Genomic DNA, 25,234 nt, shown 5'->3' on the forward strand with positions numbered 1-25,234 from the left:
GCAGCTAAGTAGGGCAGTTTACATGCTCTGAGGACTCCACCAGTCAGTACAACGGGGAGGTGGTCGTAGATGGGTGAATCCCGGGAGTGCAACATGGGTCCCCTGACAGCGAAAGTTAACCCAATCAAGACAGCCACAGTGCTAACTCTGCTTCTTCATTGGACTTTGGTCTGGGCCAACCTGGAATGGCCAGCCAAAGGGACTTGAGTCAATCTGACTCCCGTGAACTCATGAGTCTTGGTCTACCCAGCCCGGCGGGCAAGCTGGTAGACCGGGAGTTGCCTGGATCTCCCAGGCGATCTGCAAGGTCGTGCAGACCACCACCATATTTACAAGACTTTATTCTCAAATAATTTTAATAATGTTTGTACATTCTAGGAGGGAGGGTTGTAATGTATTGGGCCTTTTACTTGAACTGTTTTCACATGTCTTTGAATGCTGCTTGAGATTGCTTAATTAGGGTGTCTGTGTAACGGTCACTGGCTGCCCAGACATGCAGTCTCCAGGGTGATCATTGGTTGGCTCTGGGATGGGAATAGGTTCCTGTTATGTACTGGGCTCTTTGAGGAATACCACATGGGTTGCTGGAGCAGCTAACAGCTCTCCAGCAACCCAGACTACAAGTCTCCTGTGCTGCAATTGGCTATCTCCAGGTGGCAATGTTGATTCAAACCTATTGGCTGCCGCCTAGGGGCTAGACTATATATTGCAGCTAGTTGCAGCCATTTCCCCAGTACAGTTCCTGCACAAAATAAACGATGAGTTACCCTGTACTCCATTCCACGTCTTCATTCCTGCGCCAAAGAACCCACTATTTAACAGTGGTGATGAGGGTGGGATCCTGCTTCACTGAATAAAGAGTGGAAGTCTACGAGGGAAAGGCAGCACACACCGGTGGGAAAAGGCATTTCACCCCCCCCTCAAGGTCGGCTAGCAAGCTACTCTAGCGACCTCGTGCTCAGTGGACCCATTCCCTGAGCCTAGAAGCAGGATTCTGAAGAACGCAGGAACCAGCAAGGAAGAATGCTGAAGGTTGGAAAACTGCGAGGACCCAGATTGTTGGGGGCAATAAGCTGACTTTTTAATAATGCCACTGGGGGGGGGAAGCCCTAATAAGCAGACATATACATAGAATGAAGGCTATTGCTAAGCACATTGATTTGTGCTTTAGATTGTAAGCCGCCCTGAGTCTTTGGAGAAGGGCGAGATATAAATGGGATTAAAAAATTTTTTGATGTGAAACACCCGGAGGAATGGCCACCATATTTATCACAAGTAGAAAACTACCTCAGGGCCAATCAGATCGCAGAAGAAGGACTGAAGGCCTCAATGCTACTCTGCGTGTGCGGCCAAGCAACCTTTGATTTAGCCGAGAACCTTTTCGTGCTGACACCAATCAAAGCGGTCTCCTACGCAGAGCTCAATAAGAAGCTAACCGGGCACTTCCAGCCCAAGATGTTTGAAATGGCTTGGCAGTTCAAGTTCGACCAAAGAGTGCAGCTACCCGAGGATTCAGCTTCGGAATTCATAGTGGGCCTAAGGCAGCTGCCCGCCTATGCAAATTTTCAAATTTAGAAGAGTGACTACGAGACTGGCTCGTCTGCGGCCTATGGGACAGAATGCTTCAGCAGAGACTATTTGCTAGGCCAAATTTAATGTTTTCTGAAGCACAAGATGAGGTGATAGCCAACGAAGCTGCTGGGGGCACAGTGAAGACAGTTCAGCTCGCCAAATCGACAAAGTTTGAAGAAACGGTCCACTTTGAGGACACCAAACGCACCAAAGAATCTTCTGAGGAAGAAGAACCTGAAATCAACCGACTCCAAAATCAACTCAATGCACAACACCGCAACAGCCAGCAGCGAGAGGACAGTTACAAGGCAGTTCTCTTACTGTGATGTAAGGGGTGCAGCGGCAACCATTCTTGCGCCAATTGCAGATTTCGATCAGCCATGTGCAGAGCTTGCGGAAGAACAGGCCACATTGCAGTGGTTTGCAGAGCCCGCCAGAGAGACTGGCCACCCAAACACCAGTCAGAAGAACTGACTAGGAGGGGTACTGGAGCCCAGGGTCTAGTTAGTGTGGGGTTTTTCAGAAGCTGTAGAAGCGTATTCTGCACCGGGGATCAACGCCCCCTTAAACCCAAACTTAAGCTCATGGTACAGCTACAAGGAGTTCCATGTAAGATGGAATTGGACTCTGGCTCTGCAGTCTCAATTATTTCTCAAGACATGTTTAACTTCGTGTGTAGGTGCAGTAACAATTGGGCCAAACTAAGACCCTAGGAACTTACACAGGCCCACCTATCTCATTTAAGCTAGATCTCAATGTAGTTCCAATCATGGTTAAGCCTCGTAGGGTCCCCTTTGCCTTAAAACATAAAATTGATTTCAAAATTGATAAGCTTGTAGAACAGGGCGTTACAGCCTGTTGATGGTGGGGAGTGGGAAACTCCTATAGTCACTCCACTTAAAGCCAACGGGGAAATTTGCATTTGTGCTAACTATAAATGCACATTAAATAAAGCCCTCAAGCAACACGCTTACCCGGTCCCTGTGGTCAACCATATTTTAGCCTCCTTGCAAGGGGGTACTATTTTTTGCTAAACTTGATTTAGCACAGGCCTATCAGCAATTGCCAGTTGATGAGGCCACAGCCACAGCTCAAACGATCATGACTCACAGTGGGGTTTTCAAAGTTAAACGCTTACAGTTTGGAGTCAGTGTTGCACTGGGTATTTTTCAGGGAATCATAGAGCGTACACTCAAGGGTATTCAGGGCGTGTGCCCTTATTTTGATGATGTTCTTATTGCAGGGGAATCCCCAGAAGTGTTGGCCAGTAGGTTCAGGGCTGTCTTGCAGAGGCTTCGCAAAGCAGGCCTCAAATTAAAGAAGAACAAGTGTAGTATTGGGGTTTCTTCAACAGAATTCCTGGGTTTCCAAATTGATGCTAACGGCATTCACCCCGCTGATTCTAAAGTGAAGGCCATCAAAATGGCTCCTAGGCCCAAATCAAAAGGAGAGCTACAAGCATTCTTGGGCCTCCTAAAGTTCTATCACACATTTCTACCTCATAAGGCCGCAATAGCAGAGCCCCTCCACAGGCTTCTAGATAAGAAAGCTCCATGGAAATGGACTAATTTACATAAAGTTTCCAGGACTTAAAAGCACTATTGTCAGAAAAGTCCACTGTAATTCACTACAAAGAGTCTAAACCTGTATGTCTTGCATGTGATGCATCTCCCTATGGGGTGGGGGCAGTTCTAAGTAACATAGAAAAAATTGGGAAACAAGTTCCTATAGCATTTTATTCAAGGACATTGTCCTCTGCTGAGCACAACTATGCTCAGATTGACAAAGAGGCCCTAGCCATCGTTGCTGGAATAAAAAAAATTCCATGACTATTTATATGGCAGGGATTTCATGGTTTACACTGACCACAAACCTCTGTTGGGACTTTTCACAACAGACAAACAAATCCCCCACATACTATCTCCAAGAATGTTGAGATGTTCTATTTTCCTATCTGCATACAATTTTAAATTAATTCACAAACCGGGCAAGGAAATGGGCCATGCTGATGGTCTGAGCAGACTACCACTGACACTAATGGATCCAGATCTGGCTCCTGCTGCTAGAATATTGTCCATACAGGACATACCTGAATTTCCCCTCCATGCAGGGGACATTGCTGCTGAAACCGCCACAGATAAAATACTTAGTAGAGTGTTGTCATGGGTATACCTGGGCTGGTTGGATAAAAGTCCAGGCTCAGAATTTCAGAGCTATTTTGTCAGGAGGCATGAGTTATCTGCCCATAAAGGGTGCATTTTATGGGGAAACAGAGTCATAATTCCCACTTCCCTAAGAGACAGGGTTTTACAATCATTACATGAAGGCCATCCAGGCATTGTCAGAATGAAAGCTTTAGCTAGAAGCTACCTCTGGTGGCCTGGCCTTGATAAGGACTTTGAGGCTCAAGTTCATGGCTGTTATACATGCCAGCAATCTAGGCCTGAAATGCCACAGCCTCCAGTTCACAGGTGGGAGGAAACACACACTCCCTGGTCCAGGGTTCACATGGACTATGCTCGGCCCTTTAAGGGACAGCTCTTCCTTATAGTTGTGGATAGCCACTCCAAATGGGGCCCAATTCACTGCTGCTGAATTTCAGGCTTTCCTTAGAGCTAATCTTATGAAACATGCAATGTCTGCACCTTTTCATCCATCTTCGAATGGTCAAGCTGAACGCATGGTGAGGACAATGAAGGAAGTACTCAAGCGCATTGTCACAGGTGACTGGCATTACAGATTGGCAGATTTTTTACTCTGCCAGCATTCTATGCCCTGCACTGCTACATGCAAAAGTCCTGCTGATCTATGTTGGGGGAGGTGTTTGATCACTAAACTGGACAGGTTGCATCCAGATACAGTGGCAGCAGAAGCCTCTTGACCAAAACCCCTGAGGGGTCTGCAATTGGGTGATGGGGTGTGGGCTAGAAACTATGGTCATGGGAATCTGTGGGTTCCTGGTCAAATTATCAAGGCATCCGGACCCCTATCTTACAAAGTGGGGTTGGAGAGAGGGCGAGTTGTCAGACGACATATTGATCAGCTCAGGAAACGGTTTCCAGAATGGCCACTAAGTGAGGACTGCATCATAAGTCCCTCGCAAGGTCCTTAAACTTGTGGCCAAGCCAGTCTTCACATGAATTTTCAGGACTTTTCCTTCTTAACTGAGGCAGAACTGGAGGAAGAACTGGGGAGCCCTGGAGTGCAACATGAGTCCCCTGAAGGAGCAAGCCAACTGAACCTCAGCAACTGCTGTGCCTACTCTGCCGAACAGTCTGACTCTGGGGTGGGCCAACCTGGAGAGGCCAGCCAGAGTGCATCAAATCCCCTTGACTCAGGAGCACAAAGGGACACAAGTCTATCCAGCCCACTGGGTAAGCTGGTAGACCACAAAGTGATGGGAACTCCGAGACATTCCTCTAGGGCACACAAGCCTCCTTCATATCTTGCAGATTACATTGTAAAATAAAGAGCTATATATTGTTGTATTTCCTGTTGCCACTAGACTACAGAAACTAGTGCTATGATGTAACTGTCTAAAAGTACCATCTTTTGAAGCCTATTCATTCAGACGTTGTTTAATAACATTGTAACCTACATTGTTTTTCTTATTTTTATTATTATTATCACTTTTACTTTAGGGTGTTGGATAATGAGTCTTGACAATTGTTGAGACTAATTGGTGTTATTATGGTCTGATCTAAGAGGGGAGGGGTGTTATGTACTGGGCTCTTTGAGGAATACCATGTGGGTTGCTGGACCAGCTAACGGCTCTCCAGCAACCCAGACTACAAGTCTCCTATGTTGCAATTGGCTATCTCCAGGCAGCAATGGTTGATTCAAACCTATTGGCTGCCACCTAGGGGCTAGACTATTTATTTATTTATTTATTTATTTATTTATTTATTTATTTATTTATTTATTTATTTATTTATTTTTGGGACTTATATGCCACCCTATCTCCCGAAGGACTCAGGGCGGCTAACAACAATAAAAACAACAGTACAAAAATTAAAAAAAGAATTAAATAAACAGCCCCAAAATAAATTAACTACACAGTTAAAAATTAAAACATTTTAAAAATGTTTTAATATATTTATATATATTTTATATATTTTATATATTGCGGCTAGTTGCAGCCATTTCCCAATACAGTTCCTGCACAAAATAAACGATGAGTTACCCTGTACTCCATTCCGCATCTTCATTCCTGCGCCAAAGAACCTGCTATTTAACAGTTCCTTTAAACCTATTGGCCACTGCCTAGTGGCCAACCATATAAGTAGCTGTGTAGAAGCCTCTGTTCTCAGTTCTGTTCCTGTTACTATAATAAAGCAATGTTCCTTTTGAACCCTTTCGCTTCGCCTCCTGCTTCCCAAGAATCCACTACACAACAGTATGAGTGACTTTAACTAGTCAAGAACTGTTGGAATATATTTTATCCCTCAGAGATATGTATCGAAATAAAATCCACTTCCTTCATTTTTCTCTGGATGGAAAATATCTCTGGGTAGAAATACAATGTTCATACAGTTAAGTTTCCAGCTAAAGTTAATTTAGAAATCTATCTAAAAACACTTATATAATAAGCTTGTCCTAGATATTGTCTTATTCTGGGCATATACACTAAGTCAGCCTTTCCCATCCTAGAATCTTCTAGATATGTTAAACAGCATGACATTCCATGAGTTCACTTTCAGGATATTAGATCAGAATTAATTGTACTTCAAGCTCTTTGGCAATTCTGTCACGAAAACAAGACACATATTCTGAATGTTCAACTATGAATGTTCTTTGTTATGATACCACCTGCTGGAATGATATTACCACTCCAAAATCTGGATGGCATTCAGATCTAGCTGTTCACCCAGGCTCTAGGGCAGGGTGCAAATGGGTTTTCTTTGGTCATCTGCTGTTTTGGGGACCATTTTATTTTGTCTTTTATAAAAAAAAATTAAAAAATTAAATTGGAAGCTGCTCAGAGTCATGGGGAAATAAGTAGCCTATATATTTCATAATAAATAAATAAATATTTTTAAATGGCTAGAATCTTGCCTTTAATATAATTTATTAAAACATTGATTTTTATTTAAGTAGGCACTTAAGCACTTATTGGACCATAGCAAGTGTGTTTATTGCTATTGCCTAGATATCAGCATGAATGTGTGTTTTATATTGCCATAAAACAGTGGCCTTTTATTTCTTTATTACCTATTATCATAGAGTCAGTTACAACTGTGGAAGCAATTGCTGTTTTACATTCTTTCTTCATGGATTTCTAGAGTTATAGAGAAAAGCAACATGGATTTCAGCTGTTAATGGAGAGTAAAGCTCTGAGTATTCAGATCAGTGTGAATAATCATTCTTATACAAATTTCATCTGGCCACAATGACAATTTAAGTAAGATAGAAAGAAAATTGATCAAGCTGCTTAGATTATTACTGATTTATTAATTATTATCAATTTATATATTTATCAATATATTTATTCAATATATTGATATCCCACTAAAAATTCAAAGTAGCTTGTTATAACATTGAAAATAAACAATAAGTAAAAATGAATTGATGCTATATATATGAATTGATTTTATGCATATACAACTATGTAAATATATTTATGAAAATATACAAATAACATGTAAATATACAAATATGAATATGCAAACATACAAATGAAAAATGAAATAAATAATAAAATAGAGAATAGAGAACAATGATCATTAATACATTATTATTTCAAGTAAGGCAAATAGAATACAGAAAAAAATGCTCTCAAAAATAAGAAGAAAATGCAAAATAATGAACAAGATTATACCTAACTCCATAAAATACCCAGCATCAATATCAAAATTCATTGCCATTCATGTAGGAGTTTTCCAAAATAAATAAAATATGGGAAAGAGAATATCCCCACAAATAAGAATTAATAAAAGCCAAACAAAGGGATGGGTTAGCTCAAAATTTGGAATGTGCCATTTCAGATTCTCTTTGCAAAGATGCTTATTTGAGAGGGCTTTGATTGGAAACACTTGGCATTTTTAAATATCTAATACAATCTATTCATTTGGATTGTGTGTCATGTTACCCCAACTTTGTAGAAAACGAAGAGAAATCAAGATTTGATAAGGACATCTTTCTTTTCTTTTCAGTGTTTAATCAATTCTCTGTAGGCATTCTCATTCTGTAATTTTACCAAGAAGGAAGAAAGGAAAATAGATTGATCCAATACTATATCAGTCTAATTTAGATTTAGTTAATATCTCCTTTTCTTTTATAGGTTGTCATTTTATATTTTGAGCCAAGTGTTTTTCGGTGTATTCTCCTAAGGTGGGTTCGTCTTCTGGGATTTGCTACAGTTTATGGAACAGTCACACTCAAGCTGCACAGGTATAGGATACTTTGCTGTTTCTACTTTTGTATAAATCTAGAGTGCGTGCATCCACACATGTACGTGCAAAAGTACAAGAGTGTGTTATGGTCTTTTTCTCATAAGAGAATCTCATTTTCAAGCAATGAAGTAATACTTTTTTTGTTTGGGGGTGGCAAAAAATAATGCAGCAAAGACTTGGTTTGCTGTTTTCTTATGTGTGAGGAAACCTTATGCATATCTTCTTTTAAAAAACACTTCTTACACGTGAAAGCAAATCTTGGTAAAAATTGGTCTAAAACAATAAACTTTTTTTTCCTAATCAAGAACTACACTCCCCAAAATAGGACCAGGAGAAAAGAAACAGGACCAGGATAAAACTAAATTTGATTTAATTTTGATGAAATATAAACACAATTCATTAAATACAATTACTCTGATTAATTCTCTTTCTTACTACACTATTTTTCCTTTGATGGCTAATATTGATTGGAGACTATTGCCCTAGTCCACGGGTGTCAAACTTGCCATGTCACATGACGAGTCATGACGTATCACGACTCTTTTTGCATTGCTGGCAATGGGGTGGGTGTGGCTTCGGTATGATGAAACCGGCCCACAGGCCAGCAGTTTAACACTCCTGTCCTAGTCTTAGATTGTATAGTTCTGCATTAGAGTAACAAGGTTGTTTAGAAAACAAGAGACTTGGATAGTAGCATTTCTAAAAAAGAAGCTTTGTCACTTTGTTGCATACAACAAAAAAGAGAACAAAGGAACTCGTGGCAGCTTATGAACCAATGAATATTTTGCTAAAATAAATGATGAAATATTTAAAATGACAAAAGATGCTTGCCTGAAGGAAGGGTGAACTATAATATATTTTAAGAATTTAGTTGCATCAAGATTATTCAGTACTGAGTTTCTGCAAAATGTCCCCATCAGACAGACTTTGGTTCAAAGTTTTCTAGGGTATTAAGTTCTGTGTGCATTGGTGAGGATTACTAGTGAGCATGACTCAGATCTATTTTCATATGTAAGCACCCTGATAAATATTGACTTTGAGACCTTTTTTTTACTCCTTGTGGAAAACTTTGATAAGGGACAAATAAGCAAAGCACTAATAGGGAGATAATAATCTATTGATGGTTTTTAGAAGAAAATAATGAAGTTGCTTGAAAACTAATGCACCTCAAAGGAATACATAATCAACCTAAGAAGTTTTATAGGGCACATTAGAAGGACCTTTGAATTGATTGTGCTATGTGAAAACATTCAAATTTCATGGTGGAAAATTGCACATGGATCTATGAATATCTCACTGTTAAGTTCTGGAATTGGGGCAGATGTTGGAAAACAGGTTAGCCAAGAAAAACAGTGGTGCTGCTCTTACAGGTTAGCCTAGAAAAACAGATGCCATACATCTTCTCATCAAAGTAGGCAATCTATAGCTTGCAGGAAACATAATCCTCTAAACCCCTTTCCTTGTTGCTCTTTAGAGCCCCCAGAAATCGCATCCTGGCATGTTAGTGGCAAAATCAGGAAGGGGCAGAAAATGAAAAAGTGTGATACTTGCTGTATTTATTTACTGATTTTATTTTATTTTTTATCAGGCCTTTTTCTCTGTTGGACTGACCTCATCCTCTTCACCATTCATCCACTTTGGATATCAAAGTATGCCGAACCTTCCCGCCTCCCCTCCCCCCGAAATTGCCAATTCCAATTATACATAGAAAAGAAACCAGTAGGTTTAGATTGTACCATTGCATAGTGGAAAGAGTTCTAAAATGACCAGGTGAAAGGAAAGTAATAAGTATTCAAAGAAACATGCATAATAGATCCAGTCTGCCATCACCAAAGGTGGATGTACTTCCTCATTATCGTATCTTCCTTTTCTAGAGTGAAGATTTTCTGTATTCCACTTTAGCCCAAATTGGACAGTCTTTTTCTTCCAAATAAAAGATTGGATCAAAATCAAGGTCAACTCTTGATGACTTTCACCCATACAGGTTTCTTGATAGTGTTATGGAAGAGGTGTGCCTTCCCTTCCTCTGGGATTCTTAAAAAAAGGTTTGACTTCTCAGTCTAGCCAACAGGCTAAGTACTAACCAGGTGTGTTTCTGCTTATTTTCCCAGATCAGCCATAATTGGCCATGTGCTGCAATCAAAGTTATTTGACCCATGATGAAAAGCAAAGGTGAAGGCGTTAGTAATATTAATGATATTGTGTGTCTTTGTTCTGCAGAGCTTTGAAGGTGTTCTTTTCTCGAACAGTTCAGCGAACTCCATATATGACAGGCGGGCGAGTGATGAAGATGCTGGCTGTGATATTTTTGGTTGTGGTGTGGTTTCTGACAGGCTGGACTTCAGCAGTCTGTGAAAACTTGCAGCGAAATATTTCACTCATCGGACAAGGGCAAACATCAGATCATCTGATCTTCAATATGTGCCTGATAGACCGGTGGGATTACATGATGGCTATTGGTAAGATGCCATGGTTGATGTTTATAACAATGAGAGTAACCATCTGCTTAGTTGTTTTAAAAACACTGTTTTAACCCAAATGCACAGTGATATGGACAAATCTCATAAATTTAATTAATAGTCTGTACAGATTTACTGAGAAGTAACTCTTAGTTTCCTAAATGTTATTCCCCAATTATTTATTTGTCAAATTTAAGAACTGCCCATATCCCTCACAGTATACAGTTATTTTACATAGTATTATTTTGTCATTGAAAAAATAATAATTTATCAGAAATAAGTGATAGAAAAGGACATTTGGATGCTGTGATAATTGAGAGAACTTTGTATAAAAATATTAAGACTGATCAGTCTTTGAAAATGTCAAAACAAATGCTTTGGATTTCACACAAGCACACTATCTCTGTTACTGATTTAAGCCCAACTTTTTCAAACTTTGATTTGATCCTGAAAAAAAATGATGCTGCCATTTTGAAAAATCCAATTTGTGGCTACATATTCAGAATTGTTTAGGTGTATGAAAGTGCTGAGTATTTTCCTTTCTTTGAGATATGTATGTATGTATATATTTTATTTATTTTATTTTTATTTTAATCCCATTTATATCCCGCCCTTCTCCGAAGACTCAGGGCGGCTTACAATTTAAGCACAAACCAATATGCTTAGCAATAGCCTTCATTCTATGTATATGCCTGCTTATTAGGGCTTTCGGCCCCCACCAAGTTGCATTATTACAAAGTCAGCTTATTGCCCCCAACAATCTGGGTCCTGTATTGTTGTTGTTAGTTGCGAAGTCATGTCTGACCCATTGCGACCCCATGGACAACTTTCCTCCAGGCCTTCCTGTCCTCTACCATCTTCTGGAGTCCATTTAGGCTCACGCTTACTGCTTCAGTGACTCCATCCAGCCACCTCATTCTCTGTTGTCCCCTTCTTCTCTTGCCCTCAACCTTTCCCAGCATTAGGCTCTTCTCCAGTGAGTCCTTCCTTCTCATTAGGTGGCCAAAGTATTTGAGTTTCAACTTCAGGATCTGGCCTTCTAAGAGCAGTCAGGGTTGATCTCCTCTAGGACTGATCGGTTTGATGGCCTTGGAGTCCAAGGGATTCTCAAGTCTTCTCCAGCACCATAGTTCAAAGGCCTCAATTCTTTGGCACTTAGCCTTTCTTATGGTCCAACTTTCACATACATTGAAACTGGGAAGACCACAGCCTTGACTGTACAGATTTTTGTTGACAGGGTGATGTCTCTGATTTTTAGTGTGCTGTCTATATTTCCCTGGGCTTTCCTCCCAAGGAGCAAGCATCTTTTAATTTCTTGGCTGCAGCCCCCGACTGCGGTGATCTTAGAGCCCAGGAAAGTAAAATCTGTCACTACCTCCATTTCTTCCCCATCTATTTGCCAGGAGTTGAGAGGGCCAGATGCCATGATCTTGGTTTTCTTAATGTTGAGTTTCAAACCCACTTTTGCACTCCCCTTCTTCACCCGCATCAAGAGGCCCTTTAGTTCCTCTTCACTTTCTGCCATTAGAGTAGTATCATCTGCATATTTTAGTTTGTTGATATTTCTCCTGGCAGTCTTAATTTCAACTTTTGATTCATCTAGCCCTGCCTTTCTCATGATGTACTCTGCGTATAAGTTAAATAAGCAGGGTGACAGTATACAGCCTTGCTGGACTCCTTTCCCAATTTTGAACATGTGTGTGTGTGTGTGTGTGTGTGTGTGTGTGTGTGTAGGTATGTATATATATTGTTATGTATCGTGGGTAGACCGGTCAGGACAGATGACAGGACGTCGAGGTTTCAGCTAAAGCTTTATTGTGGTTGAACTGAGGAGTCTCCACAGCTCAGCTCCTTTAAATACTGTTGCCGGCAAGCCGGTGTCCAATCCACATCCTTAAAGGGTCCCGCCAGAATGGCCTGACCAATGGGATGGGAGTTATGATGCCACCTGTTGTTGCCGGGTGTTACACAGCTGATGTTCAGCTGAGCTGTCAGCATAACAATGCTTAAGACTTATATTCAATATATAACATATATATAAAGAGAGAGAGAGAAGAAAGAGCGATTCAGAGAACAGTGAGGATTCTACTATATCTCACTGAAGGTTAGAAGAATGATAGGCCTCACTAAGATATTTGGGGTTCTTTTCTTTCCTTTTCTCAAGTTTGATACTGATTGAAGAACAGTTGTAGTAATCAGCACTGAGTGACAGTAGCTGGTTAGTTTTTATTTTTCCAAAATTTCAGCCACCATGTATCTAAGAAACAAAGTTTTCTGTTAGAACACATCTTGGAAAAGTTCAGAACTTGCAGAAAAATGGAAAGTTACTAGTAAAATCATTCCTCCCTTTCTTCAAGTGTGACATATATGCATTATCTAGGTTTATTTCAGGCTGGCCTATTAAAAGAAAAAGAAAATGCAATAATTTACAAATTATTGCAATAAATGGTTTTCCAGACATATGAAATTGAATGAATACAGAACTCAGTTTTCCAGACCCCTTATTTCATTTGCACAAGTCAAAGAAAAATCTAAACACTATAAAGTTCAACAAATATGATTGCCATTTAGATGTGAAGTTTCCAGTTAGGGTACATGCTTGACTTAATTAGTGCTGCCACATAGGTCAACAGGTTGGGGGAAAAATGAAACCAAGTTTTTTTTGTTCAATACTAGTTCTCCTCTGGCATATTTTGCAAATACTACATATGTTGTCTAATTACTGACTATATTTATGGTATTTTCCAGTGATTTAGTAGAAGAACTGAACACATTAATCCATTATTAGGTGCAATTACCCAATTACTGACTTGAGAGTCAACCAATAACGTATTCTCTAGTTCAACATCCAACTGGTTTCAGGGAACATCACAAAAATGTCTGGGTCTTGTTGGCATTTGGTTTCTTTTCCACGTCTAGATAATTCCACTGGCAAATAGGCAAAGGCAGGATCAGTTTAAGGTAATTAGGAGTCCAGTGAAACACCAGGTTTGTATCTCCCAGGCTTACATACATACCTAGATCCCTATAAAATGACCAGGCCATATACTGTATACAGTGGTAAAATGATGCATTTCATATAAAATACCTACAACACTCAAATTAAAAATTAATTGTGTATGCAGGAGAAACAGTTTGGATACAAAAATTTAAATACTTACTATTTTATTTTTTCAATGTCAAAATTGTTTATTAGGTTTATATACCATCTTTTCATTTAGGAGCTCACACATAGGACTTCTTCCTCTCATTTCACACACCACAAACCCTATGAAGTCAGATGGACTTCTTCTTTAGACACACACACACACACAAAAAAAAGCCACACACACACACACACTTTCACTGGCAGAGAAAACAGAATTGCTTTTATTTTGAAATGCTGTTTTCCTTGCTTTTTCTCCTTGACACTTCTACAGCAATTACTTCCATTTCAGCTACCCAGAGAACAAAAATAAAATCTATCACCATGAGAGTTCTCCTACTCTATAAGCCCTATCTTAATCTCCATTTATTCCTGTCTTTTAGTTACATGCCTATCCACGAGAGGCCTGTCATATTAACTCACTGCTCTGAAACTTCCTCAACAGCCTTTGGGAGGGTCTTTAAGAGAGAAAATAGCATGGAAAAAGTAGCTGTTCTACAGCTACTAGACTTGCTTTCTATCCCAGCCTGGATATGAAGCCCCAGGCATCATATATCAATCTCAGATCCTCCTTAGTTACAACAGGCAGGAGATGTCCAGCTGGATAGTGGGACAGAAATGCAGCTGGAATTTGGTCAGGCTACCATGCATGACATAGCCACAGGGCCACATATGTTTTCCCCATGCCAGAGCAGATTTATTTTCTTTCTTCAATTTTTGTGGCAATCACCTTTCCTATTTGGAAATTCCCACCTGTTTCTCCTTTCTTTCCTTCCTGAATTCAGACTCCAGGATGTGATCTTGGCTGAACCAGGAATGGAGTAAGCAGGGCAAATGCAAGTGTTTAGCAGTAGCCATGGTGACAGAAGAGAGAAGGGAGGGTCTCTGCTTAGATGTCTTCCACTTGGAAAGGAGTCAGAGTTCTATAACTTCCTGGAAACAGGGGTCATTGAGAATAGCCCTAATCCTAATGGAACCTAAAGTAAATCAGTGGTTCAAACACTGGTTGGCTAAGGGGAAGAAACATACCTTGAAAGACAAATTGAAGACATATGGTTGGAGAATTGTGTAGAACAAATAGAGGTAATCTACATTTCATCATTTTTAACAGTCTTGCTCTGCTACCCCAGAAATAATCAGAATTCTAGTACCCCAGAAATAAAGCAGAAACAAGATGGCTTAAAACTATAAAATGCAATGGGGTAAGGTAGTACACTGATACAGAAAGTACATTGTGTTTTGTCATTTCATACAGTTGTTCTTTTCCTTTTTCTGATATATCAAGTTGACTTCACATTTTTCACATTTAAGAGTCTATAAATTGTCCTACACATCTAATTGGCCCAAAGTGTTTGAGAAATATCTCTATTATATGGAAGGGGGAAAAAAGATCTAGCCCAAGTATTTAAAAAGAGCAAGCTTGCTTACTGTTGACTGATGCAGTGGACAAATTTTTCTCTTTTGTGGCTTGCATTTCATAGAACATTATCCCTTGGGAACTGCATAGACAGTTGGGGCAAAACATGAGTGGGTGTGGTATGGCAAGATGTTTATGGAAATCTGCATTCTCTAACTGAGATGTCCTTTTCTCTTTCTGAAACCCTCTTCTTTCTTGATTAAGCAGTTCAATGGCAGTATGCTATCTTTTTTTTATCACAGAGCTAAAAAGGTAGGAGTTGCAGAGGGCTAACATAAGCCCAAAGGCCAAACTCATCTGTAAATTAAGCCAAGAACAATTTGTATATAAGTTGCTCATTTTTGGTTTATTGAGTTTATCTCCATGGAGAGATGCAAATTATGCAAATTGCATCACATGTATGTTTATGTCATGAAGCACACAACATCACAGGGCTTTCAATTTGGTGTATTTTTTATTTCATCCTTTTAGGATTATAATAATAAAAGCAATGACAAGACAATGTTTAATACATCTAAATATACAATATACATATTCCTGATCCATAAACATCTTTGAACACTCTTTTCCTATCATCATTAATATAGTATGTCTTCAGCATTTGTACTCCAGTTAAGTTATCTGATTCTTCTATTGCTTTTCTCAAGTTATATTGGAGTGCCCAGTTAAAAATTCTAAACTGATATGGTAATATTGTTTTTATATGAGTATCTTTTGTATGGAACATCTGTAATTAAGCTTTTTACCATAGAGCAAAGCAATGTGGAGCCAAAACAGCAGGAGCAAAGAAAGATCTTAAAAAGACCTGTTCATGTTAATGTCACTACAGAGTCTTGTTTAATGTTATCTAGAAAACCAAAATTCTTCTAGTACAAATTTAATGTACTTTAATGTATGTGGACACTAAAATTTCTACCCAAAATTATAGATAACAACCTGATTCCAAACTCTTAGGCAATTGCAGATTGAATCTTCAACTCTTTAACTTCCAATCACTTAGAATGGTTAATTTATATCATTTTGACCTCTATAGAAAATATATTTTCAACTTTGGTTCCTGCAGTTATTGAGATTCAGAAATCAGTTAATATCCTATACTGACATCTGATAGTTCACCATGACTATCCATACTGTCATGTCACAATAACTTTATTATGCAACATATTGCAGTTACAATAGTTGATTTTTAAATCAGTACCTATGATGCAATTTTTGTGTTTTTATGACTGAGTTTAATTCATCTTGCTTCTATGTCTGTGGCCTTTTAACTTCACCTTCATTTAATTTTTCAGCCTTTCACATTCATTTATGCTTGATAGCTTTGCATTTTACTATTGTTTCTTAGAATATCTAGACTGCAGGAAATTATGAAGCGTAGATATCCCCCTTTGTTCTGAGGCAATTCATGGTCTTTTCCCAAGAGTAAAGAGGTAGAAAAGTAAATTCTACCTATTCAAATTTAGAAAGAAAATTAAATGATTGAAGGGGGCCTTACCCCTGCCTATTTCACATATAGTTAATTCAGTTCAATTTTTCAAGTATTAGTAGAGAAGGTTCTATGCAGATAGGTATGTTGTTCATTTATATCTTATGGCTTATTCCAGGCAGTCATGTTAAACCAAATCACTGGCTTAAAAAAACTCAAAACTGAATAATCTAGACAAACTGAGCATTTTGGACACATGTCCAAGATCTAAGGAACTATGAAACTTGTTCCAAGAATTCCATCTTACTTTTCTTGAATAATGCTCCTTGATTTTCATGCTCCTTTAAAAATGTGCTCATATTGACTACAGTTTCAAAACCGTTGTAATTTAGCACAAAGTCAGTGATGCGTTCTCTACAGAATGAAACTCATAAATAGTTGTGCTGGCTTTGAAAAAGTTATCTAAGAGATATTATAATCAAAACACCCACCATCCTAATTAACTTCAGATTTTCTTATTGTACTGGACTAGCTGCTCAGACAGTCCTATGTGTTAATTCTCAGCCTTGGGGTTTCAGCCACATTATTTTTGAGAAAATTGCTAAATAAGTGGTTGTATTAAAAAGATTGTAGCATTAGCAGTTCTCTGTACTGATCTTAGAACATACTGTACTGCCTTTATAATTGGATCAGAATAACAAGTCATATTAAAGTACCTCCTTGTTCTGTGTAATCAGAATTATGGTTCATGGTCCGACTGCAACATAAAAAAATGCTTAAATTTTGTTAACATCTGCAGACTTTCCTATGCAAATTGTGATGTTAGTTTGGAGTTAATTATATGAAGCTAATTCCTCACCCTACAACATAATTTCACAGGATACATCTAAGTTGTGTAATTGTTGCTTTGGGTAATAAATTGTTTTTTTCCCCCAAATACAATGATATGTTCATTAGTGCTAATTATACTTGTGCAATTTTAGGCTCAGTGCAAAGGAAAGTGGTTTTGATTTTTGTAGGATCCACATAAATCTAATTATTTTTCAGCAGCCAAAGCATCTCCATTTTCTAGGCATATATTTAATAATTACTGTTTGATCTGAATGTTAGTCTGCAATTCAAGGGTTCTCAACATTTTTGGACTGGTAAAAGCATGTTATCATCACTTTAACATAATTTGTGCCATGGTGATACTAATAGCCAACTGCCAAAAACAACTATTATCATTATTATTTTGTACAAGTTGAAGATTGTACATAATGTTTTCTCTACATATTTTCTTCACTGGTTCAAAGTAATTCAGCTGAGTGCTTGAGGGAGGTCTAGAACTCACAATCTAGTGGTTTTGAGTCCAGCACCTTAACTCCTACACCAAACTGGCTCTCATAATCTTTTTCCCCCTCACTTTTCCAGTGCAATTATTTTATCCCATTTTTATGTAATGTCATCTGACAGAACCTTGGGAGTAAGCCATCTCTATCATGGTTCTCTGGAATAGTATCCTCCCAGAGATTAGATGAGACTGCCCCCAACATTTCTGGGTTTCCACAAAGCCAATAATACCTGGTTGTTTCAGCAAGACTTTGCAAACCAACAGTGGAATGGATCTCTCCTGGTGGGTTTTTTTTTGTTAAGTGATTTTTCCAAGGTTATGATTCTCTTCCTTCTTTCTTTTATACATTCATTTTTATTACATCTTATTTTTGCTTTATTCTTATTATGGTTATTGTGTTATTTTTTGCTGTACAAAGTGTTAAGTCACTCAGAGATAGTGGTTGATTGGCAGCATACAAACCCAGTAAATAAATAAATAAACAACTTTTGCTAGTATTGTATTATTTCCTTGGCATAATGACTACATAGATTAAGTTATCCTTTCTTGAGAATCACAACATAGTTCAAATAATGATCAAGGAGGCTAACACAGAAGGCTACAGAATATAAAACTATTATACAGAAAACTAGGAGTATGCAAACATTTCAGATCTGAACCACTTAGAGCTGGAAACATCCCAGCAGCACCTCTCTTGTGTGTGAAATACATGATGTTCAGCCTCAAAATAAGTTCATTTCAAATTTAAAACACTCAGCTTTGAGTTCCAATGCTTCCAACAGCATTAGAGCAGCTGTTTTTGCACTTAAGAGATGAAGTCCATAGGCCCTTATAATCTGGTTACTTGACATGACTTCTCTGCTTCCCATGTTATCTGCCTGGCTGATTTCGTGTGCAGGATTGGCATGCTCCAAATTTCTTCACTTAAACAATGCCATTTGTTGAGATCTAGAAGTGAGTCTTTTCTGTAGCAGGGATAATGATGATGATGATGAATATAGCTGAGCTTTGCTATTCTTGTTTCTGATTGATTTCTTGTCTCTTCTGCTGCTTCAGCCATGGGGGTTGAGAAGAAATCATTTAGAAAAGGATGTTTAAAGCAACCACTTCATTTTCTTGAATTGCACAGATCCCCTCTGCAGCTGCCATGTAGTCCTGGGAAAAATTGCAACCACTTTAAAGAGCGGCATAGAGTTGTATGTTCACACATCCTTTTATTCTGAAGAGGACTTTTGGAATCAAATACAAATCTTTCTACAACCCTAATTTCAAGTATCATATTTTCACTCTGGTCCCCCACATGAGGTGATTGAGGCTATTCATTGTCCACTTCTTAAAATGCCCTATTTGATATGTTGGTTCTACAAAAGCCTACTTGAATCTGGCCCAAAGACAAGTTTCCAGGGTTCAGAAGAACTAAATTATAACAGATGGATTAATATGGATTAATATGAAAAGAGTTTTCTTCTAACTTGAGATAGCTTCAGTGAAGCCCCATTTGACCCAATCATTATTCTTCACAGGAGGCTTAACACACACACACACACACACACACACACACAAACACACACACACACACACACAGAGAGAGAGAGAGAGAGAGAGAGAGAGAGAGAGAGAGAGAGAGAGAGAGAGAGAGAGAGAGAGATTGACAAGAAGCAAAGTAATAGAAGCTTCAGTAGGGAAGAAAATATTGTATATTTTTCCTCACAAACATGTTTGCCAAAGATGCATGCATCACTGATCTCAAAAGGTGATATTGGCCTAAGGAGGCTCAGTCACCTTCCACTAGAGATGTGAGCAAAGACAGGAAAAAGGAGACATAGAAGAGGAAGAGAGCTCTTTAGCATCATAAATGCAGTCATCCAAATTGTCTTGGGGAATTTTTACTTTCAAAGCACCACAAAATTCCTTTGTTCATCTCAATGGAAATCTGATTTTTGTTCTGCATATTGGTAAAACTGAATTGCTTAACATTTTAGGTGTACCTTTAAAAATATTCTAAGATTGTATTATTGACAAGAAGCAAAGGCAAATTATTATATTTTTTCTTGATAGCACAGTTATGCAGGAATTCAGACAGTTGTACTTTTGCAAGCGAAGGATCTTAGGGGTGATGTTAAATCTCTCTTTTCTAGCTAATCATGCTGTATTTCTTCACTTTCTTACCATCTAATAATTGTGTGTATCTTCATGTTGAGCAACATAGAATGCTGCTGCTGGGTCAACTTCCTAGCACCTAGCTAGTTGAGGTATCAACTTTCCAAGGGCATGTCAGGACCCACCCCAAACCACGTCTTAGGAAGACAAAACTCTTGGAGTCAAATCTAGTCCAAAAAGAATCTTTACTATGACATGCTTGGTTGTAGGAATACAAGACAGGACTTAATATTGTCCCACGAACTAAACCCTTATAAAGAGTTCCCGGTTTAACCCCCCTTAACCCCATTTGGTCAGTCCCCCATCATTACCTCGTATCATCCCTCTCGTGGGAAAAAGGAACTTAGGACCTTTTATGTTTATTGCTCTCTTCCATGACACAAGCCAGATGCTAGCCCCCCCTTTTGTTTCCCCAGTTCAAAAGGCTTCTCTTTTCCTTTGAAATGCCTAATACCGGTTCAATACACATCCATTCCCTCTTCGGGAGATGGCAGAATCCGTGGAATAATGTTTGAAACATACATTTATGAATATGATATAAATGGATTCTGACAGGGCATGTGTATGGTAATCTTTTAGCATACATCTCATTACTACATACTGTATATGGCTTCTCCTGGATATCTGCATATGTATTTGCCTAAAGAAACCAGGATTCCTTTATTTTGTATCTTCTGTGAAAATGTGTATCCTTAATTATTGCTCCCATGGCATTATATACCATGTTTTGTCCTTCATTTACAAATAATTACTTACTAAGAAAAAGGTCTGGTTTATTTGTTATAGGAGAGAAAAAAAGGTTCTGATATGTTATTGAGATGAGCTAATACTATATAGAGCTGCACCATCTTTTTCAAACAGGGGATTGGCTTTTAAATAGTGGGATTCAGCAAAATTCAGCAGAAAGCTAGAAGAGAAAGTAAAGTGGACAGAGGTTTTTTTTTTAATTCTCCTGGACACCCTGTTTAATTTGGTTTTGTTTTTAATAACTCTACCGCTCCTTATAGGACATAATAAAGAAGTTCATAATCTAAGTCTCTATAGATCTCCCTTTCTTGCACATGGCTTCCTCCCTCCTGGGTGATTATTGAAATGTAATAATGTTTTCTGTTACTGAAGACTTTTAGAGAGCAGGATTAGTTTTATTTTAATATGTTTTTCTTTTTACTGGGTTTCGGCTGTGACTTTTATTTGCCTTATCAGACTAATTGGTTTTCTGATGCATTTTTCTTGGAAGCTACTTTGGGTGCTTTTAAAGCAAAGAAATTAAATCTTTCCTCTTTAAAATTAAGCAAAAATAAATAGAACTGAGTAATGCTTCACTTTTAGTCTCCAAAATATGCTTTTGGAGCATCCGGGAATAGGAGTGTATCGCCTATCTGCAATATCTTAAAGCAATTCTTCTTTCTCTCCTACATGCTTTGAAACACTTTTTGTAATTTAGATCCAATGCACTACAATGATTAATAAATAAACCACCCTTAGACACTTATTCATTGTGGGCATTCATGTGCAATGCTAGATAGATAGATATTATAAACAGTTGGCATTAATAGGACAAACACCTGCTGGTTATGATGGAAATGAATTGCTTATCTCCATGGTCAATATAGAACACATATTGCTCCATCAAATTTTTGGATGACTACACAGAATTTTAGAATCGTACAAAGGATTGTGTAGGCTACCAAACACAATATATTCCTGTTAAATTTCTTTGATACTCAGAGAAGAAAGTAAATCTCATCTTCTGTTGTGGAACCAACATGTTTCTATGAAATACGTAAATAGTGGCTGTGTTTACTAAGTAAAACTACATTTATCAGATGGTTGAAGATTAAATAAGAAGGAAAGCAGCATTATGGACATACCATTCTGATGCATGAAAGTGTATTCATATGTGCATGTTTCCAAACAGGAAAAGAGAATGGGATGAGCATTTCAAATTGCCCCTCCACAAATATTAATGGAAACATTTATTTCTTTTTCAGCTGAATTTTTATTTCTCTTATGGAGCGTTTATCTCTGCTATGCAGTGCGGACAGTACCCTCAGCATTTCACGAGCCACGTTATATGGCTGTTGCAGTTCACATTGAGCTCATTATCTCTGCTATATTCCATATAATTAGGCAAGTGACCCACATTGTTTATTTTGAAGTTCTTAGTGTGCAATCTAAAACAATTAACTGGGTTGAGATGCATGTCAGAAGGGCACAACAAAAGCCTTCTCTCCAGACAAATTAAGAAAAGCTTTACAAATAGTCTCAAATGGATGCAAATTGTACAATGTCTGCCTATTACTTCTGCAAACAGCTTTTTTCATCTCTTCTCTTTTCATCACCGCACATCTTTGCATGGACAAGATGTGAAAATAATGTTACTTGATGTATAAGTTCATGTGAGATAGATCATCCATTTATCATGTGCTATGTAATATGTACTGGATCCAAAAATGAATTCAAAGCCAATGCAATTGATAGATTATATTGGCAATACAACTGTAAAAAGAATATTTTATGCCATTTACACTTTCTTTAAGGCTAGTTTATACTAAGTGTGTTGTAATATTTTAATCATAATGTAAGTAAGGTATATGTACAACTAGTCCTCGTTCATTTTCCGACCATTCAAAGTTATAACAGCACTAAAAAAACTGTATTGAACCAGTCCTCATACTAACAACCATTGCCAAATACCCACTGCCAGAATGATCAGAATTTGGTCTCTTGGCAACCAGCATATATTTATGACAATTGCAGAATGCTGGGATTCCAGTGACTTCTGATGAGCAAAGTCAATTGGAAAAGCCAGAATCCTTTAACAACCATGTGATTTATTTAACAACGGAAGTGATTTGCAGTTAATTTGCAACCAAGGCAAAAAAAAGGTAATGAAATCAGGTGTGACTTACTGAATGGTTGACTTGCTTAGCAATCAAAATTCTGGTACCAATTCTGGTCATAAATTGAGGCCTGGTATGATCCACATTTTCAAAGATAAGTAATTTGATGGGAGAGAAGAATATTGTGTATAGTTGTGTATAGCTATCTGAGCATTAAGTTGTGTATAGCTATTTGAGCATTAAGGAACAATAATGGAGCTAAGAGCACTACAGTGTACAAACTCTGCCTTTCACTGAAAATACAACATATCCAAGTTGACTTTACCTTCTGTTTAATCTGTACTAATCTTCAGTTTATACATTCATAACCAATCCAGTATAAGTGATTTAGGCTCCCTTTGACATTAGCTGAAAAGAAGAGATAAAGTGAGGTGTCATCGAAGTATTTATGACTACTAAACCATAATACCTAGATGATCCCTTATAATAGTTTCATACAGTTAATCAGAATAGAGCTGTAAGGGACCTTGGAGATCTTCTAGTCCAAGCAGGATACTATATACCATTTCAGACGGATGGCTGTCCAGTCTTTTCTTAAAAACCTCCGTTGATGGAGCATCCACAACTTCTGAAGGCAAGCTGTTCCACTGTTAGGAAGTTTTTCCTTAATTCAGGTTGCTTCTCTCCTTGATTAATTTCTATCTGTTGTATCTTATGTTGCCTTCTGGTTGCTTTGGAAAGTAGGTTGGCTCCCTCTTCTTTATGGCAGCCCCTCAAATATTGGAAAACTGCTATTTATTTATTTATTTGTTTGTTTGTTTTGATTTATATACCGCCCTTTTCCCGAAGGACTCAGGGCGGTTTACAGGGCAAATTAAAACAGTGCAATGTACAAATTAAAATAAAATTAAATTAATAGCCCCAATAGCTATCATGTCACACCCAGTCCTTCTTTTCTCTAGACTGGCCATACCCTATTTATTTATTTATTTATTATTTAAATTTATATACCGCCCTATTCCTGTAGGACTCAAGGCGGTTTACAGGGAAAATTAAAATACATAATATACAAAATTAAAATCAATTAAAACTATTAATTAAATTACAGTCCCTGAAGTTAAAGTAAAACCCAATTAAATTAAATTAAATTAAAACCCCTCAGTCTGGGCCAAACAGCTCGAAGAACCAGGTTTTCAAGTCCCGGCGAAATGAGCAAAGGTTGGGGGCAGTCCTGAGTTCCGTGGGAAGATGGTTCCATAGGGCTGGCGCACCCACAGAGAATGCCCTTCCCCTGGGAATAACCCACCGGCAAAGACCACCACTTGAACACCATTGCCATTGACAAATTCGCCATTAGTCAAATGCAAAAGGCGGCCTTACTAGGAACTGCTTCCATCCTGCGACAATATCTGTAATACCATCAAACATCCCCATTTGCCTATCCCAGGTCCTTGGTAAGGATTCAATAGGTAGACAAAAATGCCAAATCCAGTCTGAACATCTGGCTGACTGTGCTGATGATCAATAGTATAGAAGTTGGAAGGGACCTTGGAGGTCATCTAGTCCAACCCCTTGCTCAGGTAGGAAACCCTATATCATTTCAGACAAATGGCTGTCCAGTCTCTTCTTAAAGACTTCCAGTGTTGGAGCATTCACTGCTTCTGGAGGCAGGTTGTCCCACTGGTTAATTGTTCTAACTGTCAGGAAGAAAGGCTTCATTCTGAGCTTTTGCTTTCCTGACTTCATCTTTGCAGATTCAGACTATCTGCTGATATTCTGCCTTAGTTATGTGTCCCTCTTTCCAATTTTTGTACTTATCCTTTTTGTCTTTCAGTTTATCAGAGAGATTTTTGTACAACCATGCTGGTTTCTTCTTGGATTTCTTGTTTCAGTAGTATTGTGTTGGACTGGGCTTTTATGGTCACATTTTTCAGTTTCCCATGCTTCTTGAATTGTTTTCCCCTTTAGGATTTTTATCCATGGAATTTTTCTTAGGTCTCTCTGAGTTTGTTAAAATCAGCTCTTTTAAACTTTAAGACACTGGTTGGATTATATTCCGTTGCTTGTGTTTACATTATATTGAATTTTAATATGACATGGTCACTCTTGCCCGAGGTTATAGACAATGGAATCGGGACAGTCATTCAGAATTTGAAATCATATCAAAATTTCATCTATGATGGACTTGGCACTTTACTAAAAGGTAATGTTGTAAAATTGCATCTCAGTTTTTATTCTACCAATATCCCCAGATCCTCCATAAATTCCAATGTATCTTTAACCTCTTCTAGGCAGGAAGATACACCTCCATAAGTTGAGAACTATCTGGAATGCCATAGGTCACATTAAAGGTTTTATCCTTTGCATCATTATCTGCAGTCATGGCATCACAACTACTGTAACATAATGGCTCTTTATATATCTTATAATGGACAAATGACACAGGGGTATATTGTGCATGAGCACAATTAACAAAAACATTCTTTT

At 38.2% G+C, this 25,234-nt stretch overlaps 1 protein-coding gene across 1 annotated transcript in view; it reads left to right on the top strand.

The window, feature by feature from the left end:
* GPR158 (G protein-coupled receptor 158) overlaps positions 1-25,234 on the top strand; it is a gene marked incomplete at both ends in the record, with an annotated part of 172,116 nt that overhangs the window by 140,949 nt on the left and 5,933 nt on the right. Inside the window, 3 exon segments of the mRNA XM_083378725.1 lie at positions 7,853-7,962; positions 10,185-10,423; positions 21,896-22,038. Of these exon segments, the coding sequence (XP_083234851.1) occupies positions 7,853-7,962; positions 10,185-10,423; positions 21,896-22,038 (492 nt within the window).

The sequence above is a fragment of the Vipera ursinii genome, assembly GCF_947247035.1.
Source record: "Vipera ursinii genome assembly, chromosome: Z".
NCBI lineage: Eukaryota > Metazoa > Chordata > Lepidosauria > Squamata > Viperidae > Vipera > Vipera ursinii.